The sequence below is a fragment of the Balaenoptera ricei genome, chromosome 6 (genome assembly GCF_028023285.1).
Source record: "Balaenoptera ricei isolate mBalRic1 chromosome 6, mBalRic1.hap2, whole genome shotgun sequence".
NCBI lineage: Eukaryota > Metazoa > Chordata > Mammalia > Artiodactyla > Balaenopteridae > Balaenoptera > Balaenoptera ricei.
In genome coordinates, this window is record NC_082644.1 from 102232906 (window position 1) to 102251327 (window position 18422).

General features: G+C 38.0%; 1 protein-coding gene and 1 long non-coding RNA gene across 2 annotated transcripts in view; both read right to left on the reverse strand.

The window, feature by feature from the left end:
- Positions 1-280: 280 nt before the first annotated feature.
- LOC132367282 (zinc finger protein 420-like) overlaps positions 281-18422 on the reverse strand; it is a 45015-nt gene continuing 26873 nt past the window's right edge. Inside the window, exon 5 of the mRNA XM_059925343.1 lies at positions 281-1881. Coding sequence (XP_059781326.1) covers positions 440-1881 — 1442 coding nt within the window. The 3' untranslated portion in view covers positions 281-439. The remainder of the gene's footprint in view (positions 1882-18422) is intronic.
- Positions 4183-13841, reverse strand: LOC132367284 (uncharacterized). Its single transcript, XR_009503747.1, has 3 exons — positions 13803-13841; positions 12676-12761; positions 4183-4514 (listed from the first exon to the last, which is right to left on the reverse strand). It is a non-coding gene; the product is annotated as an uncharacterized LOC132367284 (long non-coding RNA).

Consider the following 18422-nt stretch of genomic DNA (forward strand, 5'->3'; position numbering starts at 1 on the left):
AAAATAATGCATCTTATCTCTGTGGGGGAAAGCATTCTTGTCTATGGCTTAATTAAACTTGTCAAAATTTAAAATTCAAACCCTCTATAAAGGTGTTACTTTAACATTTAAAAATAAGATAAGAACTACTAAAAAGATTATATATAAACAATTTTTATCATCCATCTAAAACTTCTGTGTATCTGAAAAGGCTTTAATTATAAGCAAATATATACATTGGTAATAAATTATCTCTAAAATTAATTTCTTAAATGTCTTTAAAAGACAAACTTCAGTTTTAGAGATGACTGTTTCCATTATAAGTTTTTATATCAATGATAACACATTTTTCACATGAATTACAAGAACAGTGTTTCTTCTCAGTACAAACACTATAATATTGAGTAAATGAGTATTTTACCTCAAGTTTTTCTTGCATAACAATCTTAAGAGTTTTTTACTACTGTGAGTGCTCAGGGGTAAGGGATGACCTATGGCTGCAGGCTCTCCCACATTCATTACCCTGATAAAGTTTCTTCACTGTGTGTGTTCGCTTATGTTTAGTAAGGGCTGAGCTTAAGCTGAAGGATTTTCCACATTCATTACACTGGTAGGGTTTCGCTTCTGTATGAGTTCTCTGATGTCGAATTAATGATGTTCTATAGCAAAAGAGTTTTTGACATTCATTACATTGATAGGGTTTCACACCAGAATGTATTTTTAGATGTTCAGCAAGGTGTGTACTTCGGCTGAAAGTTTTTCCACATTCCTTACAAACATAAGGTTTCTCTCCAGTGTGAGTTCTCTGGTGTTCAGTAAGATGTGCACTCCGATTAAAGGCCTTTCCACATTCATTACACTCATAGGGTTTCTCTCCAGTATGAATTCTCTGATGTTGAATGAAGGCTGGGGTATGGCTGAAGGCTTTTCCACATTCATTACATTTGTAGGGTTTTTCTCCTGTGTGAGTTCTCTGATGTCGGATTAGTGATGAGCTGTGGCAAAAAACTTTCCTACATTCCTTACACTGGTAGGATTTCTCCCCAGAATGAATGCCTTGATGTTCTATAAGATGTGTGCTCCGGCTGAAGGTTTTCCCACATTCAACACATGCATATGGTTTCTTTCCAGTGTGAATTCTGTGATGCTGAATAAGGGCTGAAATATGGCTGAAAGCCTTCCCACATTCATTACAAGGATAGGGTTTTTCTCCAGTATGTATTCTCTCATGATTTCTAAGGGATGACCTGTGACTAAAGGCTTTTTCACATTCATTACACTCATAAGGTTTTTCCCCAGTATGGACTCTTTGATGTTGAATAAGGTTAGTGCTCTGACTAAAAGCTCTTCCACATTCATTACATTCATAAGGTTTCTCTCCAGTATGAATTCTCTGATGTTGAATGAAGGCTGGGTTATGGCTGAAGGCTTTTCCACATTCATTACATTTGTACAGTTTTTCTCCTGTGTGAGTTCTCTGATGTCGGATTAGTGATGAGCTGTGGCAAAAAACTTTCTTACATTCCTTACACTGGTAGGATTTCTCCCCAGAATGAATGCCTTGATGTTCTATAAGATGTGTGCTCCGGCTGAAGGTTTTCCCACATTCAACACATGCATATGGTTTCTTTCCAGTGTGAATTCTGTGATGTTGAGTAAGGGCTGAAATATGGCTGAAAACTTTTCCACATTCATTACAAGGATAGGGTTTTTCTCCAGTATGTATTCTCTCATGATTTCTAAGGGATGACCTATGACTAAAGGCTTTTTCACATTCATTACACTTATAAGGTTTCTCCCCAGTATGGACTCTTTGATGTTGAATAAGGTTAGTGCTCTGACTAAAAGCTTTTCCACATTCATTACATTCATAAGGTTTCTCTCCAGTATGTATTCTTTGATGTTGAATAAGACTAGTGTTTCGGCTGAAGGATTTACCACATAGTTTACATTTACGTTTCTCTCTCATACAAATTTTCTCAGATTCCATTAGTACTGAATTATGGGTTTACATTTAAATTGTTTCCAGAATAAGTAAGGTTGGAGGTACAAATGCATCCTTTCTTATATTTAAAATTATTTCTCATTTATAAGTTGCCTTTAAAAAAAATCTATTGAAGCAGAATTATGTTTTAAGCTCCATTTGTGTCATAATTATGAGGTCTTTATCTTCTAGAAACTCTCAGTTGTTTAAAAGATTTGAGCTGAGATTTAATATTTCCCTCAAACTGTTATATTCATGATCTTCCTCTTAAATTATTTTTCCTTATAATTTAATTTTATTTGTGTTTCTCAAATTGGTTATTGAATTCCAATTCTTCTAATGTGTAGAACCATCATTTGAAAAATGTTCTAACATCATGCCATGACACTATTTGTTTTTCAGAAGCTTTCTGCTTTGGAATTAATGCTCTGACTTTGGATATAATATTCAGGATTAAGCAGAAGACAATATTTCTTCCCTCTGGAATATAAAGGGGAAAACAAAGCTCACTCATCAGTTACAGAAAAATATATAATAAAAATAAACTACTGCTGATAAAACAAAAGATTATACAGTATCAGTTCTGATTAATATGGAAGTTAAAAGAAGGAAAGGATTAATATAGATAAGTGTGGTAAAAGAAATGATAGCACTGAGACAAAATTCATAGTATAATTAAAAATAAAGATATAAAAAGTACATGACATGACAAAGAGTCAATGATACTAGTTCAAATATATGTCTTTGGAAAGCAGAGGAAAAAATAAGAAAGGAAAAATGAAATGGGATCATATAATAAATTCTGACAAACAGAAATGTTATGTAGTAGGAGAGAGAAAAATTGAAGTTTTCTGTCATAGTAGCAACACGATAAATGTGTGATGTTTTAGATGAAGTGCTTGTTAATTTCATCTCAAATGGGTAATGGGGTCTTCCCTGGTGGCGCAGTGATTAAGAATCCACCTGCTTATGCAGGGGACATGGGTTCGATCTCTGGTCCGGGAAGATCCCACGTGCCACAGACCAACTAAGCCTGTGTGTCACAACTTCTGAGCCTGTGTGCCACAACTACTGAAGTCCATGCGTCTAAAGCCCGTGCTCTGCAACAAGAGAAGCCACTGCAATGAGAAGCCCATGCACCACAACAAAGAGTAGTCCCCGCTCGCCGCAACTAGAGAAAGACCACACACAACAACGAAGACCCAACGTGGTCAAAAATAAATTAATTAATTAAAAAACAAATAAATAAATAAAATGGATAATAGAATAAGGCTATCAAATTCAGCAAGAAAGTATAATATAAATGACATGGGCCTGCATTAGGATAATACAAAAGAATTTACTATAGGAGTAAATCTAAAACATAAAAAGGAAGAAACAAAAATATACTAACATTGATTATGAGGAATTTTTACAAAATGAGATTCATAAAGATACTTGGTTTCTAGCCAAGAAAGCTGGAAGTAATAGTGGTACTAATAGAGGAACTAATAGTAGCAATAATAGTGGTACAAATTATAGAAATACTGAAGAAGGAAAAAGAGGTTACTTAGAGAAATTTGGTGATTTCACTTTTTACCATATTGAGTTTAAAGTGATTTAAAGTGAAGTGACACATTCAAGTAGCAATATACTCTAAGCAGGGAAACTATGGGGAATTCAAATGAGATATGTGAGCTGAAAAAATATATCAGGGAATTAATGACATGGAAGGACTATTTTTGAGGATATCAGAATGCATGATTCTTTGGGATAAAAAATAAACAAGTAAAATATAAACCTTAAAAGACATGCATTTGTGTTAGGGAGGAAGTGAAACTAATGAAAAAGCACTTGGAAAGAGATTAAAACAGAAAATAATCTAGCGTTGTCACACAAGCAAAGACAAAATAACAAATGCAGCTGAAAAGTTTGAATATGGAAAGGACTAAGAACAGATTTCTACCAAGAAAGAATTCAGGATTCAGGGGTCTCTTCAAAATAATTTTAGTAGAAAAATAGATGATAAGAGTCTAACTTCAAAGATTAAAGTTGAATAGAATTGAGGCTGTTAGGTACGAGTATGAAAAGTTTGATAATGAAAGCAGAGAATAAAATTAAAAGGTGAATAAAATTAAAAGGTAAATAAAAGAGCATCGTTACAGAAGATGTTCTTGCAAAAGTAAGAAAAACTTTTTTTTTAATAGATTTATTTATTTTATTTATTTATTTTTGGCTGTGTTGGGTCTTTGTTGCTGCGTGTGGGCTTTCTCTAGTTGCGGTGAACGGGGGCTACTCTTCGTTGTGGTGCGCGGGCTACTCATTGCGGTGGCTTCTCTTGCTGTGAAGCACGGGCTCTAGGCGTGTGGGCTTCAGTAGTTGTGGCACACGGGCTCAGAAGTTGTGGCTCACGGGCTCTAGAGCACAGGCTCAGTAGTTGCGGCGCATGGGCTTAGTTGCTCCGTGGCATGTGGGATCTTCCTGGACCAGGGATCGAACCCGTGTCCCCTGCATTGGCAAGCGGATTCTCAACCACTGCGCCAGCAGGGAAGCCCAGAAAAACTTTTGATGTCTAAAATTCGAAGAGGGAGACACTGAATTATGAAATAATCATTAAATCAAGGTCCTAAAACAAGTAGAAAATAATGGAGTCTGGGGTACAAATAGAGAGATTCATTAATAAATGAAAGAGGGTCATCCCTTCTGCTGAGATCACAAAGATATGTGAGAAGATGGATAAAGATATGTAGAAATGAAGTTGAATGCTGCTCCCACTAGGTGAACTCTGTTTTATACACAGATAAGAGGGGGCTCTGCACAGTGGACACTAACGAGCATTTCCAAATCTACCACCTAGTACCAATATCGTTGGTACCACCACCACAATGGACAGATGAACTATTATTTACAAGGATTTCTCGCAACTTGCTTGTTAGTTATCTGATTCTTTCTTGGCTAAGTATCTTGTGACATTTCTCTGTTTTTTCCTCTGTTATCTATTAATATGGTTCTTCCTACTTAGAAGATAATACCTGATTTGAAAAGCTGATGCTCAGAATCTTGGTGAAGGATATGGGCTTGGGTGTTTATGATGGATCTCAAAATTGTGTCCTAAGTTATCTTCAGGAACTATGAAATATAGGAATGTTGATGCTGCTAAGGCAACATAATAAAGTTATCTACGTACAGTGTCTTGAAGAAAAGAGCAATCACCTGTTTAATAATAAAAGAAATATCTTGTCTCATGCACAAATAAAATTTTAAGATCTCTGGTCCCTAAACTCAAAGCCCAGCTCAGATAAACACTTGTAAATCCCATAATCCCACACATTTTGACGTTTGAGGAAAAAGTCATGGCAGTCTCTAGTAATTACAAAGCTATACTTAACCCATGAGACAAGGCTCCTGCAGTTGTTATCACTTATAGTATCTGACAATGGTTTGATTCTTTTCATTACCACAAGGTAAAGTCCACTGGCACCCTTCAATGCCACTGGTTCCCAGAACAGCAAACAAACACCTTCTAAGGGATCATTCGTGCAACTACTTACGAAAGAAAGAGTAAAGCTAACAACTCAAAATGACAAAGTAGAGGGCTAGGAAGTTGTTCAAATAGAGTTCAGGGTTCTAAAGTTCTAAATTCAAGAGTGGCCAAAAGTACTTATTTGGTGCCTACTATGTATCTGTTGAGAGTATACAGAAGCAATTCTGAAGTTTCCGTAAAAAAACACTGAAAATAAGAAATTATCTATCTATCTATCTATCAATCAACTATAAAAGATCGATCAAAAGTAAAGTGATGGTAACAGAACATAGAAAAAAGAGGTGTTAGAGATACAAAAAACGGTAGACTCCTTCTATTCACACAAAACGTGGAAGAAAAGAGACTAGCACCAAATACTAGCTAGATCTGTTTATCTCAGTAAGCAGGTAGAGTTTATTGTGGGGCTAGACTAATATGATAACTTTATCTAAGAGCTTTACATATTTGCATCACACCATTAACTCCCTTTGGTATAACTGCACACTTGCCAAGCAAAATTAGGATTAGAATTTTGTTTCCTTTTTTTTTCTTTCTTGGCAGACAACATAAAAATATGAATTCCTTGGTAGTTCTGGATCTCAATGTAATATAAATCCACTTTCCATTTAACTCATCAGTCACTTGTAAACTTACATGGTTAAATCTATCTCTACACTAACTTCAAGTTTCTGAAACTGCAAATATGAGGATCAGACCATAGATGATAAGGAATTCACCAAGATAAGTGCCACAGTGAGATACCTCAGATGTCAAACAGCTAATCAACTTACCCAGAAAACGCTGATATCACTGTCTGTCATATTTCACACTGCAATATAACTTCCCTTGTGCTACCCTCTTTAGGTAATAGGACAGATAAAACAGATACAAGATTTGATATTAAAAGATATGTTCTCTATTTGGAAAGAAAAGTTTAATGGAGACTTGGGAGGAGTTTGAAAACAAAATAGGCAAAAGAAAGCTCTAGAGGAGTAATAAACTGACGCTGAGGATATACAGCCACTTTTCACCTAGAGGACCTAAATTCTTACCAATTCCGGCTGAGAATCCAAGATTGATGCCTCACAGAAGGCCACTCAAGAAGGGCAAAGGAACCAGTATAGATTTTGGTATTTACAACTGGCTAAAGTAACGTTAGGGATGGAAGAGGCCTCAAACACATGACCAAATTCTTCTTCTTCTTCTTCTTTTTTGCCATGGCATGTGGCATGCGAGATCTTAATTCCCTGACCAGGGACCAAACCCACGCCCCCTTCAGTAGAAGCACAGAGTCTTAACTACTGGACTGCCAGGGAAGTCCCGACATGACCAGATTCTTCCCAAAGAATCTGAATTTTTAAGCTGTATGGGGTGGGGCTCTGGAGAGCTAGGCTGAAAACCTCTGAATGTCAGAAGTAAATCTCCCACAATTTTTCAGGACTGAGGAGACAAAGAGCTGCCACATTTTCAATTGAGTGCCCAGGAGGGCCACATCCTAGGAAAAGAAGCAACCAAGAGGTAAAATAAACTTATCAAAACTGCAACCCAGCACTAACTCAGCTTGGCTGAGATGATCCTATCTACTTTAAAGAGAAAAAAAGAGAACTCTTCCTGGTGAAAGATGATATCAGCTTGAACCTCTATGGTGCTTTTATCATGAAAACAAGCACATAATCAAAACTTAGTAAACAGGGCTTCCCTGGTGGCACAGTGGTTAAGAATCTGCCTGCCAATGCAAGGGAGACGGGTTCGAGTTATGGCCCAGGAAGATCCCACATGCCGCAGAGCAACTAAGCCCGCGAGCCACAACTACTGAGCTGGCACTCCACAACTACTGAAGCCCACATGTCTAGAGCCCACGCTCCGCAACAAGAGAAGCCACCACAGTGAGAAGCCCGCACACCACAACGAAGAGTAGCCCCCACTTGCCGCAACTAGAAAAAGCCTGTGCACAGCAATGAAGACCCAACACAGCCAAAAATTAATTAATTAATTTTTAAAAAAAGAAAAGGAAACAAAGGTGGATCTTTTAAAAAATACAACAACACTTAGTAAACATACAAAGTGTTAGTACCACTGACCAATATCAAGAGAAAACAAAATAGAAGAATAGACAAAGTAGAAAAAAGAATGAAAAAGTTTAACAGCAATTTGGAATCAACCAAAAGGAATCAAATAAGCATTTATAACAGAATACCTGAAATTAAGAACTCAATTGGATGGGTAAAACAACAGATTGGGCTAAGGGAAAGATCAATAAAAATAAGCAAATTGAAGAACAGAGGTTTAAAAAAAAGACTAATGATAATTTTTAAAAGGATTAGAAAATATCATAGCCAAGAGGAGTCTAAAAAGACATGATGACTAAATATAACATTGTATCTTGGACAGGATCTTAGAACTGAAAAAAGACATTAGGTTAAAAACTGAGTTAATTTGAATAAAGTGCAGACTTTAGTTAATAATAATGTATCAACCTCCATTCATTAATTGTGACAATGTACCAAACTAATGAAAGATGTTAATTGGGAAAACTGGCTGTGAAATATAGGGAACACTCTGTACCATCTTTGCAACCTTTTTGTAAATCTAAAACTATTGTAAAATAAAAAGTTTATCAAAGAAAACAAAAAGTTATCCCATTGTATTTCAGTTAATCTCCTGTTTCACCACAACAATTTTCCTATAACTTATGTTTCTCTTTTGACCATTATTTAGTCTTATTTTATGTTTTATTTCCTGATGATGCAGTTTACATAGTTCTTTTCATATATCTTTTCATATAAGCTTATCTCTTTTAAAAAAAAGGATTAGAGAGAATTCCCTAGCAGTCTAGTGATTAGGACTCCAGCTTTCACTCATGGGGCCCAGGTTTGATCCCTGGTAGGGGAACTAAGATCTCACAGGCACCAATAAAAAAAAGGATTGGAGCATAAGGGACCTATGAGATTTACTCAAGAGGTTTAACATGCGTATAACAGGAGTCTCAAAACAAGAGGAGAGAATAGGAATAACACAATAATTGAAGGAATAGGGCGGAAGATATTCCCAACTGATGAGTTATAGATTCAAGAAGTCCCAAACCATAAGGAAGCTAAATTTAAAGAAAAGCACACCCAAGGATATCATAGCCAAATTCTAAGATCAGAGGTAGAGAACAATCTTAAAAGCAGTTTAAGAAACAGGCACAGTAACTTCAAAGCAGCAACACTGCTGACTCTCAACAGTTGAAGAGAATCAACTGAAAAATCCATGTTTTGGGGTGAGAAGCACTCAATAATTTAAAGATGCCAGTTCTCTCCTGTTATGAGTTAAATGTGTCCCCCACTCCAAAAAATTATATATACATATATATATATATATATATATATACACACACACACACACACACACATATATGTACACACATGCACATATATATATATACATACACACACATACATATATATATCTCCTTACCCCTAGTACCTCAGAATGTGACCTTATTTAGAAATGGGGTCACTGCAGATATAAGTTAAGATGAAGTCACACTGTAGTAGGGTAGTCCCCAATCTAATATGACTGGTGTCCTTATAAGAAGATGATCATGCAAAAACACAGAGACACACAGGGAGAATACCATGTGATGATAAAATTACGCTGCTGTAAGCCAAGGAATGCCAAAGACTGCCTGCAAACCGCCAGAAGCTAGGAAGGATTCCCCTACAGGTTACAGAGGCAGCATGGCCTTGCCAACACCTTGATTTCAGACTTCTAGTCCCCAGAACTGTGAGACAATACATTTCCATTGTTTTAAGCCACCCAGTTTGTGGTACTTTGTTACAGCAGCCCTATGAAACTAATACGCCCCCAACTTAATATATATAACACATATTTTTGAAAAAGAAAAAATATGCGTATGAGGGGAGATTTGTCCATACTAGGTAACAAAACATACAGCTACGTTAATTAAAACATTGTATTACTGAAACAAGGATAGACTGAAGGAATAATAAAACAGAACAGACTCTAGAAATAGGCCCATTATTTATAGGGACTTAATATATGCTAAACAGGACATTTTGAATATTTGGGGAAAGATGGAAATTCAACAAATGATTTGGGACAACTGGCTTACCAATCTAGGGAAAAAAATAAATGTACCACTGCTACCTTATAAAAATAAACTATAATTGCAATAGACATTAGGAATAAATCTATAAAACAACCAGAAAGATATCAGAAGAATATTTTTATAATCTTGCATGAGAAGGTCCTTAAAAATATATAAAACCTGGAGGTTACATAGGAAAAAGCTCTCAGATTTGACTATACAAATATACAAGGCAATCAACAAAATTAAAAGAGAAAAGTCATACTGGGCGTAAATATTTACAACTAATAAAACAGAAGAGATCATTAGTTATATAGAGTTCCTACAAGTCAGTTAGAAAAACATAATGCAATATAAATATGGGCAAACGATATGAACAGGAAATTTACAAAAGAAACACCAATGACCAGCATATAACAAAATTTTCAACCTCACTTTTAATCATGGAAATGCAAAGTAAAATATGTTTCAAACATCAAATTGGCAAAAATGTTAAAAGCATATAATATCCAGTGCTGTTTAAGCATGTGGGGAAATAGGTGTTAAGCCAAAATAGCCTTTGTAAGGGGAGGAGATCTTTCCCGGAAAGGACACTTATTTATATGTATTAAAGTCACATTACAATCATACCAGGTTCATAATAATTTATTCTTATTTAAATTATATATATTAATAATAATTATGTTATCTGCAAAAATTAACTCACAGCACCTTATATTTCCCCAATTACTACAGTCATTATACTTCAATGTTCTACTTCCAATGTCTTGTCTTCCTTTCTTAGACTGTAAGTTTCTTGAGGACAGTTATACTAACTTACATACTCTTTTGTCCTCAGGGCCACACACAGAACCTGGCATATATTACATAACTAATACGTATTTCTTGAACTACTGAATGTATAAAGTTTTCTCTTGATTCCCAATCAAGTGGTCTTTGTACTACAGCGTGCTGATAGTTACCTGCTATCTTAAAGAAGTGGGATTCAAGACTATTTTTTTCTATGTCTCAACATTGTATAAAAGTATCCAGATTGCCTCACGATATTGCTATAAAGTTCAGAACTGGGTAGGCTTTAGGATCCTGAAATATCATTTAATTGGTCCCCCTTCCTCTATGTAGACCTATCTCCAGCTAAACCACTATTAGTTACATTTTTCGATTCAAGATTTTTGAATGTCTTCTAACTGCAAAGCAAAGTTAGAGTTAATGTTTCCTGTCGTCAGCTCTTACAGTTCTGGGCGAGGACTATGACCAGTTCTTTGCGTTTTTTTTTTAATCCCCATGTACTTAGTAGAGTGCCCCTCACACAGTAGCTGTTTTAATGTGTACTCGCTGATGAATAGTCTATAAACTGATATTTACTCCTTTATCAGTTTAGGTTCTGGAAGCCTGCCTATCAGAATTCTAAACTGTATTTCTGCTGTTGTTGCTGAATCTGTGGCTTCTGGATCTGAGTTGCCAGAGAGAACCCATGAATACCCCCCAAAATGTGATTCTAGACCCTGTCTTTCTTACTTCCTGGTATACTGGTGACCTGGCATCTGTTATTAAAAACGCCCTGTGGTTACTATGCTCTCAACTCATAACCACCCCCGCAATCAGTCAGGCAAAGATGGGTGACTGTGCTTGCTAATCCTTGCCAATGCTTCAGACCATCCAACTGTGAATTCTGTGCTTTTTCAAGGCTGACTCTGATGCTGTTAGAGCAGTAAAGACAAGAAGATGAACACAAGGACCAGATGCTAGAGGCTCCTGCTTTCCAAACCTCACAACTGATGTCATAATGTCAGAGTAGTTGAGCTAGAAAGAGGCTCAGGAAATATTAAGGTTAATTTCCTTAGTTTCTCCAAGATGTGCAATTCAAGGCAACAGTCACAAGAGACTTGCTTATGTCACACAGTTAGCCACTAGCGGGCTAGGACTACAGACTGTACCCTATTCTTGAGTTCAATATTATTTCTCTCCACTTAAAAATAATCCAGGGCTTCCCTGGTGGCGAAATTTAAAATTAAATTTTAAAAAAATGCTTAAAAAAATATGTCAAATAATGTCACTTCTCTCCTCAAAATCCTCCTGTGAAAATTGGTAAATTGTATGTAAATTATACCTCAGTAGAGCTGACGAAACAATAACAACTACAACCACCTCCCTATGGCTTCCCTTCTCACTCAGAGTAAAAGCCAATCTCCTCCAAGTGGCCTGCACAGCCCTGTGTGATCTGGACCCCTCTTACCTCTGTCATCTCAACCTCTACTATGCTATGTCTTCACTCCTCTGTCCACAATGGCCTCTTTGATGCTCTCCACACAGGCTAAGGACATTTGCACCTCAGGGCCTTTGCATTTGCTGTTTCCTCTCTCTGGGAACTTCTCCCCTCCCGGATATCTGCAAGGCTCACATCCTCATTTTCTTCAAGTCTTTATTCAATGTCACACTGTTAGAGAAGCCTTCCCTGACCCCATATATGAAAAAGCAGCTGTTCCAGGCCCTCCCTAACATCACTACTATAGTGCAGTTGCCTCCACCAGCCACCATCTGACACACTGTATATTGTTTATTGTCTGTGTGCTCATCCTAGACTGTCAGTTCCATGTAGGCAGGGACTTTGCTTTACTCACTGGAGGTATCACCAGTGCCTCAAACATTACCTGCCTTTTGCCTTTAACTAATATTTACTCAATGAATGAAAAAAAAAATCTTTCCTCCCTCTGGCCACAGAGATATTTCAGGAAAGAAAAAATAAAGCCTAGTTGATACACTTGTATGTTTTATGTGTACAAATTTGCCAAACAGGCTCAAGAAAATATGCTATCTGGAGTTAAGTGTGAGATGGGAGATTCTGTTGTTTCCTCAGTCTCAATTCTCACAATGCTCTCATAAATGAGCATTTTGCCAGGGTAAGAGTTATCTTAATGTTTAAAGAATATATTTGGGTACATTTATACATACATTACTGCATGGTTATATACACATAACATGTACATATAAATTATAAGCAATATAAGAGAATTTCAAGGGCTATTTAACTACATGTGATTTTTCAAACTGCAGATGTTAACTTTAGAAATTAAACCCAGCAAGGTAAATACAAAAGGCTTGAAAAGTTTTGCTCACCAAAGACATGTAATCAGGGGCCAATGGTCAGGTCCTCCTTCTTAATTCCATCTTATCCAATCAAGTAGAGACTTAAGAAAACAGAGCTGCAAAAGAAAAGGGGCCCTCAGAAATCAGGATTGCTTTATGGAACCCCTATCTAACCACCTGGATGTAACCCAAACCCTCCCTAAAAATAAGGTCAGAATGAGTCTAGGAACAAACTTCTTCCCTGCAGAGTACAAAGGGAAAGGCCACTGACATTGCTGTCTGGGGCTCTGACACTGTCACTATATTCTCAGCATTGTCTAGGGGCATGGCTCCAATCTTGCGATCCAGACACAGGGTTAACTCCAAAGCTCTGGCCCTCTCAAGATGGGTGATATCTACGACATCAGTCCTCTCCCATTTATTAATAAAAATAGTAACATTTGCAAAGCATTTTAAGTTGTTGAAATCTCATTCACAAATGCCATCTCAATGAACAACAATCAACAGCTCTTCAGTGCGCACAGAAAGTAGGGAATCATTCCCACAGCTCTTTACAGAAGAGGCTTCAGGAATTTACCAAAACAAAACAAACAAAAAACTACCTCTAGGCGAGGTGTATTTCACATAAAAGAGCAGGATGTCCGGAGCCCTAAATTCTAGGGCCACTAAGTTCCTAGATCAGTTTTCCTGAAATTTCCTACCAAAGTCCAGGATGTCCGCCCCTCCCGTCCGGGTATTTATCTGCCCGATCGATTCCATTACTGCCAAAGCCCCCAAAGCCCCCAGCTCTGTCCTCGAGATTTCCCACCCCCCAGCCCCCCACCCAGAAGTGAGAGCCCAAATTCTTGGCCCTTAAGGCGGGAAGGCACAGCTAGGGCTCTGCCTCCCTCTAACCCAGAGGCAGCCCTAGACCCGCATAACACCGATTCGGAGTACAGGTCACTACTCCGCACTCCACTCCAACGAAAACCAAACACCAACCCCGATGCCCTAATCTCCGCCTTTCGCCCGCCCCCGCCCCCCAAACCAAGCCCGACCAAAGCATTCTCTCAGGCCCCTCCAGCCCCGCCTCATCCCTGGGGTGGGGACGTTATTCCGAAGTGGAGTCCTCCCTAACTCCCACCCGCGTGCACAAGTCGGGTTAAAAACGAGCTCACCAGCTCCACCGAAAAATAAAGGACTCTGTCGGAACCCGCAAGCCAACAAATGCGCATGCGCCCTCAGCCGCCTAGAACTACATTTCCCAGCAGCCTCCGCAAAGGCAGGGCGTCTGCGCGCAGTGTCGCTTATGGGGCTCGGGAGTTGCCCTTCCACATCCTTGCAAGTTGCGAATGTGCGTTGCTCCTTCGTTATTTAAATGGAAAAAAGGGGGAAAAAAAGCTTTCCCTTTCGCTAAAGAAAAAAAAAAAAGGAGTCTAAAGGGATGCAAGTTTTTCGTTAACAAACTTTTTCCCTCTTAAACAAAAGTAACGCCTATTCATTATATCAATAGATTATTTATAAATAACCGTTTATTCAACAGGTAGGCAAAAAAGGACAGGGAAAAAAAAAAAAAACCAACCCACCCAAACTAGATGGAATTCCATAACAGAGAGATAATCACTATTAACCCTGTGGTGCATATATATCATTCTAAAAATAAATCTCTCTGACAGCCTCATTCTTCCTTATGGAGAGAGAGACAGGGATTGATTACAACCAAGAATGAGGCCATTTGTTTATTTTTGGTTTTATTTCCATTTCTCTAGGAGGTGGGCTAATGAAACTTAAAAGCGTTTGCACAGCAAAGGAAACCATAAACAAGACAAAAAGACAACTCTCAGAATGGGAGAAAATATTTGCAAATGAAGCAACTGAAAAAGGATTAATTTCCAAAATTTACAAGTAGCTCATGCAGCTCAATATCAAAAAAAACCCAACCCAATCCAAAAATGGGCAGAAGTCATAAATAGACATTTCTCCAAAGAAGATATACAGATTGCCAACAAACACATGAAAGGATGCTCAGCATCACTAATCATTAGAGAAATGCAAATCAAAACTACAAGGAGGTATCACCTCACACCAGTCAGAATGGCCATCATCAGAAAATCTACAAACAATAAATGCTGGAGAGGGTGTGGAGAAAAGGGAACCCTCTTGCACTGTTGGTGGGAATGCAAATTGATACAGCTACTATGGAGAACAGTATGGAGGTTCCTTAAAAAACTAAAAATAAAACTACCATATGACCCAGCAGTCCTACTACTAGGCATATTCCCTGAGAAAACCATAATTCAAAAAGAGTCATATACCACAATGTTCACTGCAGCTCTATTTACAATAGCCAGGACATGGAAGCAACCTAAGTGTCCATAGACAGATGAATGGATAAAGAAGATGTGGCACGTATATACAATGGAATATTACTCAGCCATAAAAAGAAATGAAATTGAATTATTTGTAGTGAGGTGGATGGACCTAGAGTTTGTCATACAGAGTGAAGTAAGTCAGAAAGAGAAAAACAAATACCATATGCTAACGCATATATGTGGAATCTAAGAGAAAAAAAAATGTTCTGATGAACCTAGGGGCAGGACAGGAATAAAGACGCAGAAGTAGAGAATGGACTTGAGGACACAGGGAGGAGGAAGGGTAAGCTGGGAGGAAGGGAGAGAGTAGCATTGACATATATACATTATCAAATGTAAAACAGATAGCTAGTGGGAAGCAACTGCATCTCACAGGGAGATCAGCTCGGTGCTTTGTGACCACCTAGAAGGGTAGGAGAGGGAGAGTGGGAGGGAGATGCAAGAGGGAGGGTATAAGGGGATATATGTATACATATAGCTGATTCACTTTGTTATATACCAGAAACTAACACAACATTGTAAAGCAATTATACTCCAATAAAAATGTTTTTAAAAAAAAGAATGAGGGACTTCCCTGGTGGCACAGTGGTTAAGAATCCACCTGCCAACGCAGGGGACACAGGTTAGAGCCCTGGTCTGGGAAGAACCCACATGCCATGGAGCAACTAAGCCCATGTGCCACAACTACTGAGTCTGTGCTCTACAGCCCGTGAGCCACAACTACTGAGTCCACGTGCCACAACTACTGAAGCCCATGCGCCTAGAGCCCATGCTCCACAAGAGAAGCCCCCACAATGAGAAGCCCACGCACCACAACGAAGAGTAGCCCCTGCTCTCTGAAACTAGAGAAAGCTCGTGTGCGCAACGAAGACCCAACGCAGCCATAAAGAAAGAAAGAAAGAAAGAAAGAAAGAAAGAAAGAAAGAAAGAAAGAAAGACACCCTCGTTTAAAAAAAAAAAAAGAATGAGGCCACATTTTGTGAAAAAAATTTTTTCTAGCTTTTTTTGTCTTTCTGTTAGGTTATGTTCACTTTAACGCTACTGAAACTGCACTCCTTGCACTCCTTCTCCTTCTGGACTCAAGTCCAGCCAAACCTCAGATTGTGACTTGAACCCACTGATCCCTATACTTAGGAGGGGACTCGAACCCACTGTCTTTTAATTAAAACCACTCACCTGGTGTCAGAATTTACTGAAGCTCAGATTCTTTTGTCTCAATGCAGAAAGAATTCAGCGAGAGACAGGCAAAGAGTGAGTTTATTAGCATAGTATGCTTGTGAGAGACAATCGGCCTGTTGAGAGGGCTCTGCTCTGAGAACAAAAAAGGCTACATTTTTATAATCAAAGAAAAGGTGGGGAGGAGAGAGGACCACCTTCTTCCGCATTTTTGGGTAGACATCAAGGCTTACATCATTAGTTCCTCCTTTGACCCTATATGGTCTAACCAGGACTGTCATAGTGCTATTTAAATCATATGTATATTAGCAAAAGTGTGGTAACATATACTAAAATATGGTAATTCATCTCAAGTTTCAGTATAATGTCCCCTTTCACCTACATTCCTGTCGTGGCTACATGCAGAAATGATACTCTTCAAGGACCATTAACTCCCTGACTTCATGTAACAAGATGTAGACCCGTATCTACTGTCTTACGTTTTAATTATCAGGACTTGTGGCTTGAGTGTGCCTGGCGCTTGAATGCACCTGGTCTTCCTTCAAGGTAGATTGTTGCTAGTTTACTGGATTTTTCCTTGAGAGGTCATTAGCTTACAACAGTCTCCCAAACTCCCTTAAAATTCCCTTTCTATCTTTAATCCCCTAGTGGGTTTTTTTAAACTAACTATTTAATTATCCTACTCTATCCCTATCACTACCAAAAATAGTACTCTTTGGTGAATCCTCGTACATTAATTTGTGCCCTCCTCCACATCTATTTTTGAGAATAAGTCCAATAAATGGATTTAATTAAAAAGGAATGCACATACTTAACTTTTTCCTATACAAAGAATATATATAGACTGTAGAAAATAGAGATAAGAAAAAAGAACAAAATTAAAATCAGATAAAATCCCACTCTAAGATACCCACTATTATATTTTTACATATATAGGCTATTTCTATGCATATATGTGCAAATTATATACAATTACATATGCTTAAATATGCATTATATATGCTTTTAAAATTAAAAATAGAGCAATGTGATATATTGAAAAGTGCTTTTTAAATTTCGTTTTTTGGTAAATATTCCTTCATGTCTTTAAATATTATTCTACAGTATTATTTTAATGGTAATGATACTGACCCAAGTTCTTGGATTCTTTATTCAATAGAAATTGGTAAGAGGCCAGACGAGAAATTCAGGCAAGGCTTTATTGGAACTCGTGCTGCAGCACTAGGGAGTGAAAACAAGTAACACGTGCCCTTGCTTTCTCCCCGAGGAGGGGCAAGCTGGTTCCTTAAATAGGGTGAGAGTAGGGTGTGATATGTGGGTCGGGCTGCAGGGATGACTTAGGTGGTCTGCCCACTCCCTTGGTGGTGCTATATGCAGGGATCATGCACAGTATTCTGAATTTGCTCCAGGCACCTCAGAAGTGGCAATTGGGTTTTGGCCTTTTTGTATCTTATTGTTCATAATTTGCCCCAACTAGCATGCATGCAGTTATTTTTAGCCCCTTATAGTTTCTTGCAAGCACTCCAGTAAAGGGTCCCAGGTCCAGCCTATCTCAGTAACATAGTTTTCCATCAAACTGAGTCTAAATAAAATACTTGAATAGTGTCGACCAAAAAATAATGCAGGAGTCTGCAAATAAGAAGAGTTTATTTGGGGTCTTAAGAATTGCAGTTCGGGAGACACAGATTCAGGTGACCCTGAAACAGTATTCCAGGGAAGAGAGTCAGATAAAGACTCTCTGATAAAGATATCTTAAAGATAAAGATAAAAAGCCATGAGGTTGTTAAAAGTTGCCTGGCAAGAACTGTGATTGACTCTGATGTGAGTCTTCCTTTGTCCTTAAGAAATCACGAGTCATTTTAGGGTAGGTATCTTGAGTTTCTAGCAGATGTTCTGGATGACTTCATCAGGACAATAAGTGGTCAAAGGTCATATTCCATCCAGGCTGAGATGTGCCTGTTACACTTCCTTAATGGCCTCCTGGCTCCATTTTAGAGAGCCCTCTTAGCAATACTGACTCCATTTTTATTTTCCTTCCACAATAGTTAGCATATTATTTCCAATTTTTGCTATCATAGACAAATGTGAAATAAATACACTTATAGCCAGATCTTTATCCACACCCTTATTTGGTTAGGACACAATCACAGAGGACTAAATGAATTTTAGATATTGTCTAATTATCTTTCTAAAAGACTGGGATGATTTATACTCTTACCAGCAGTACATGTCTTAGTCCATTTGGGCTGC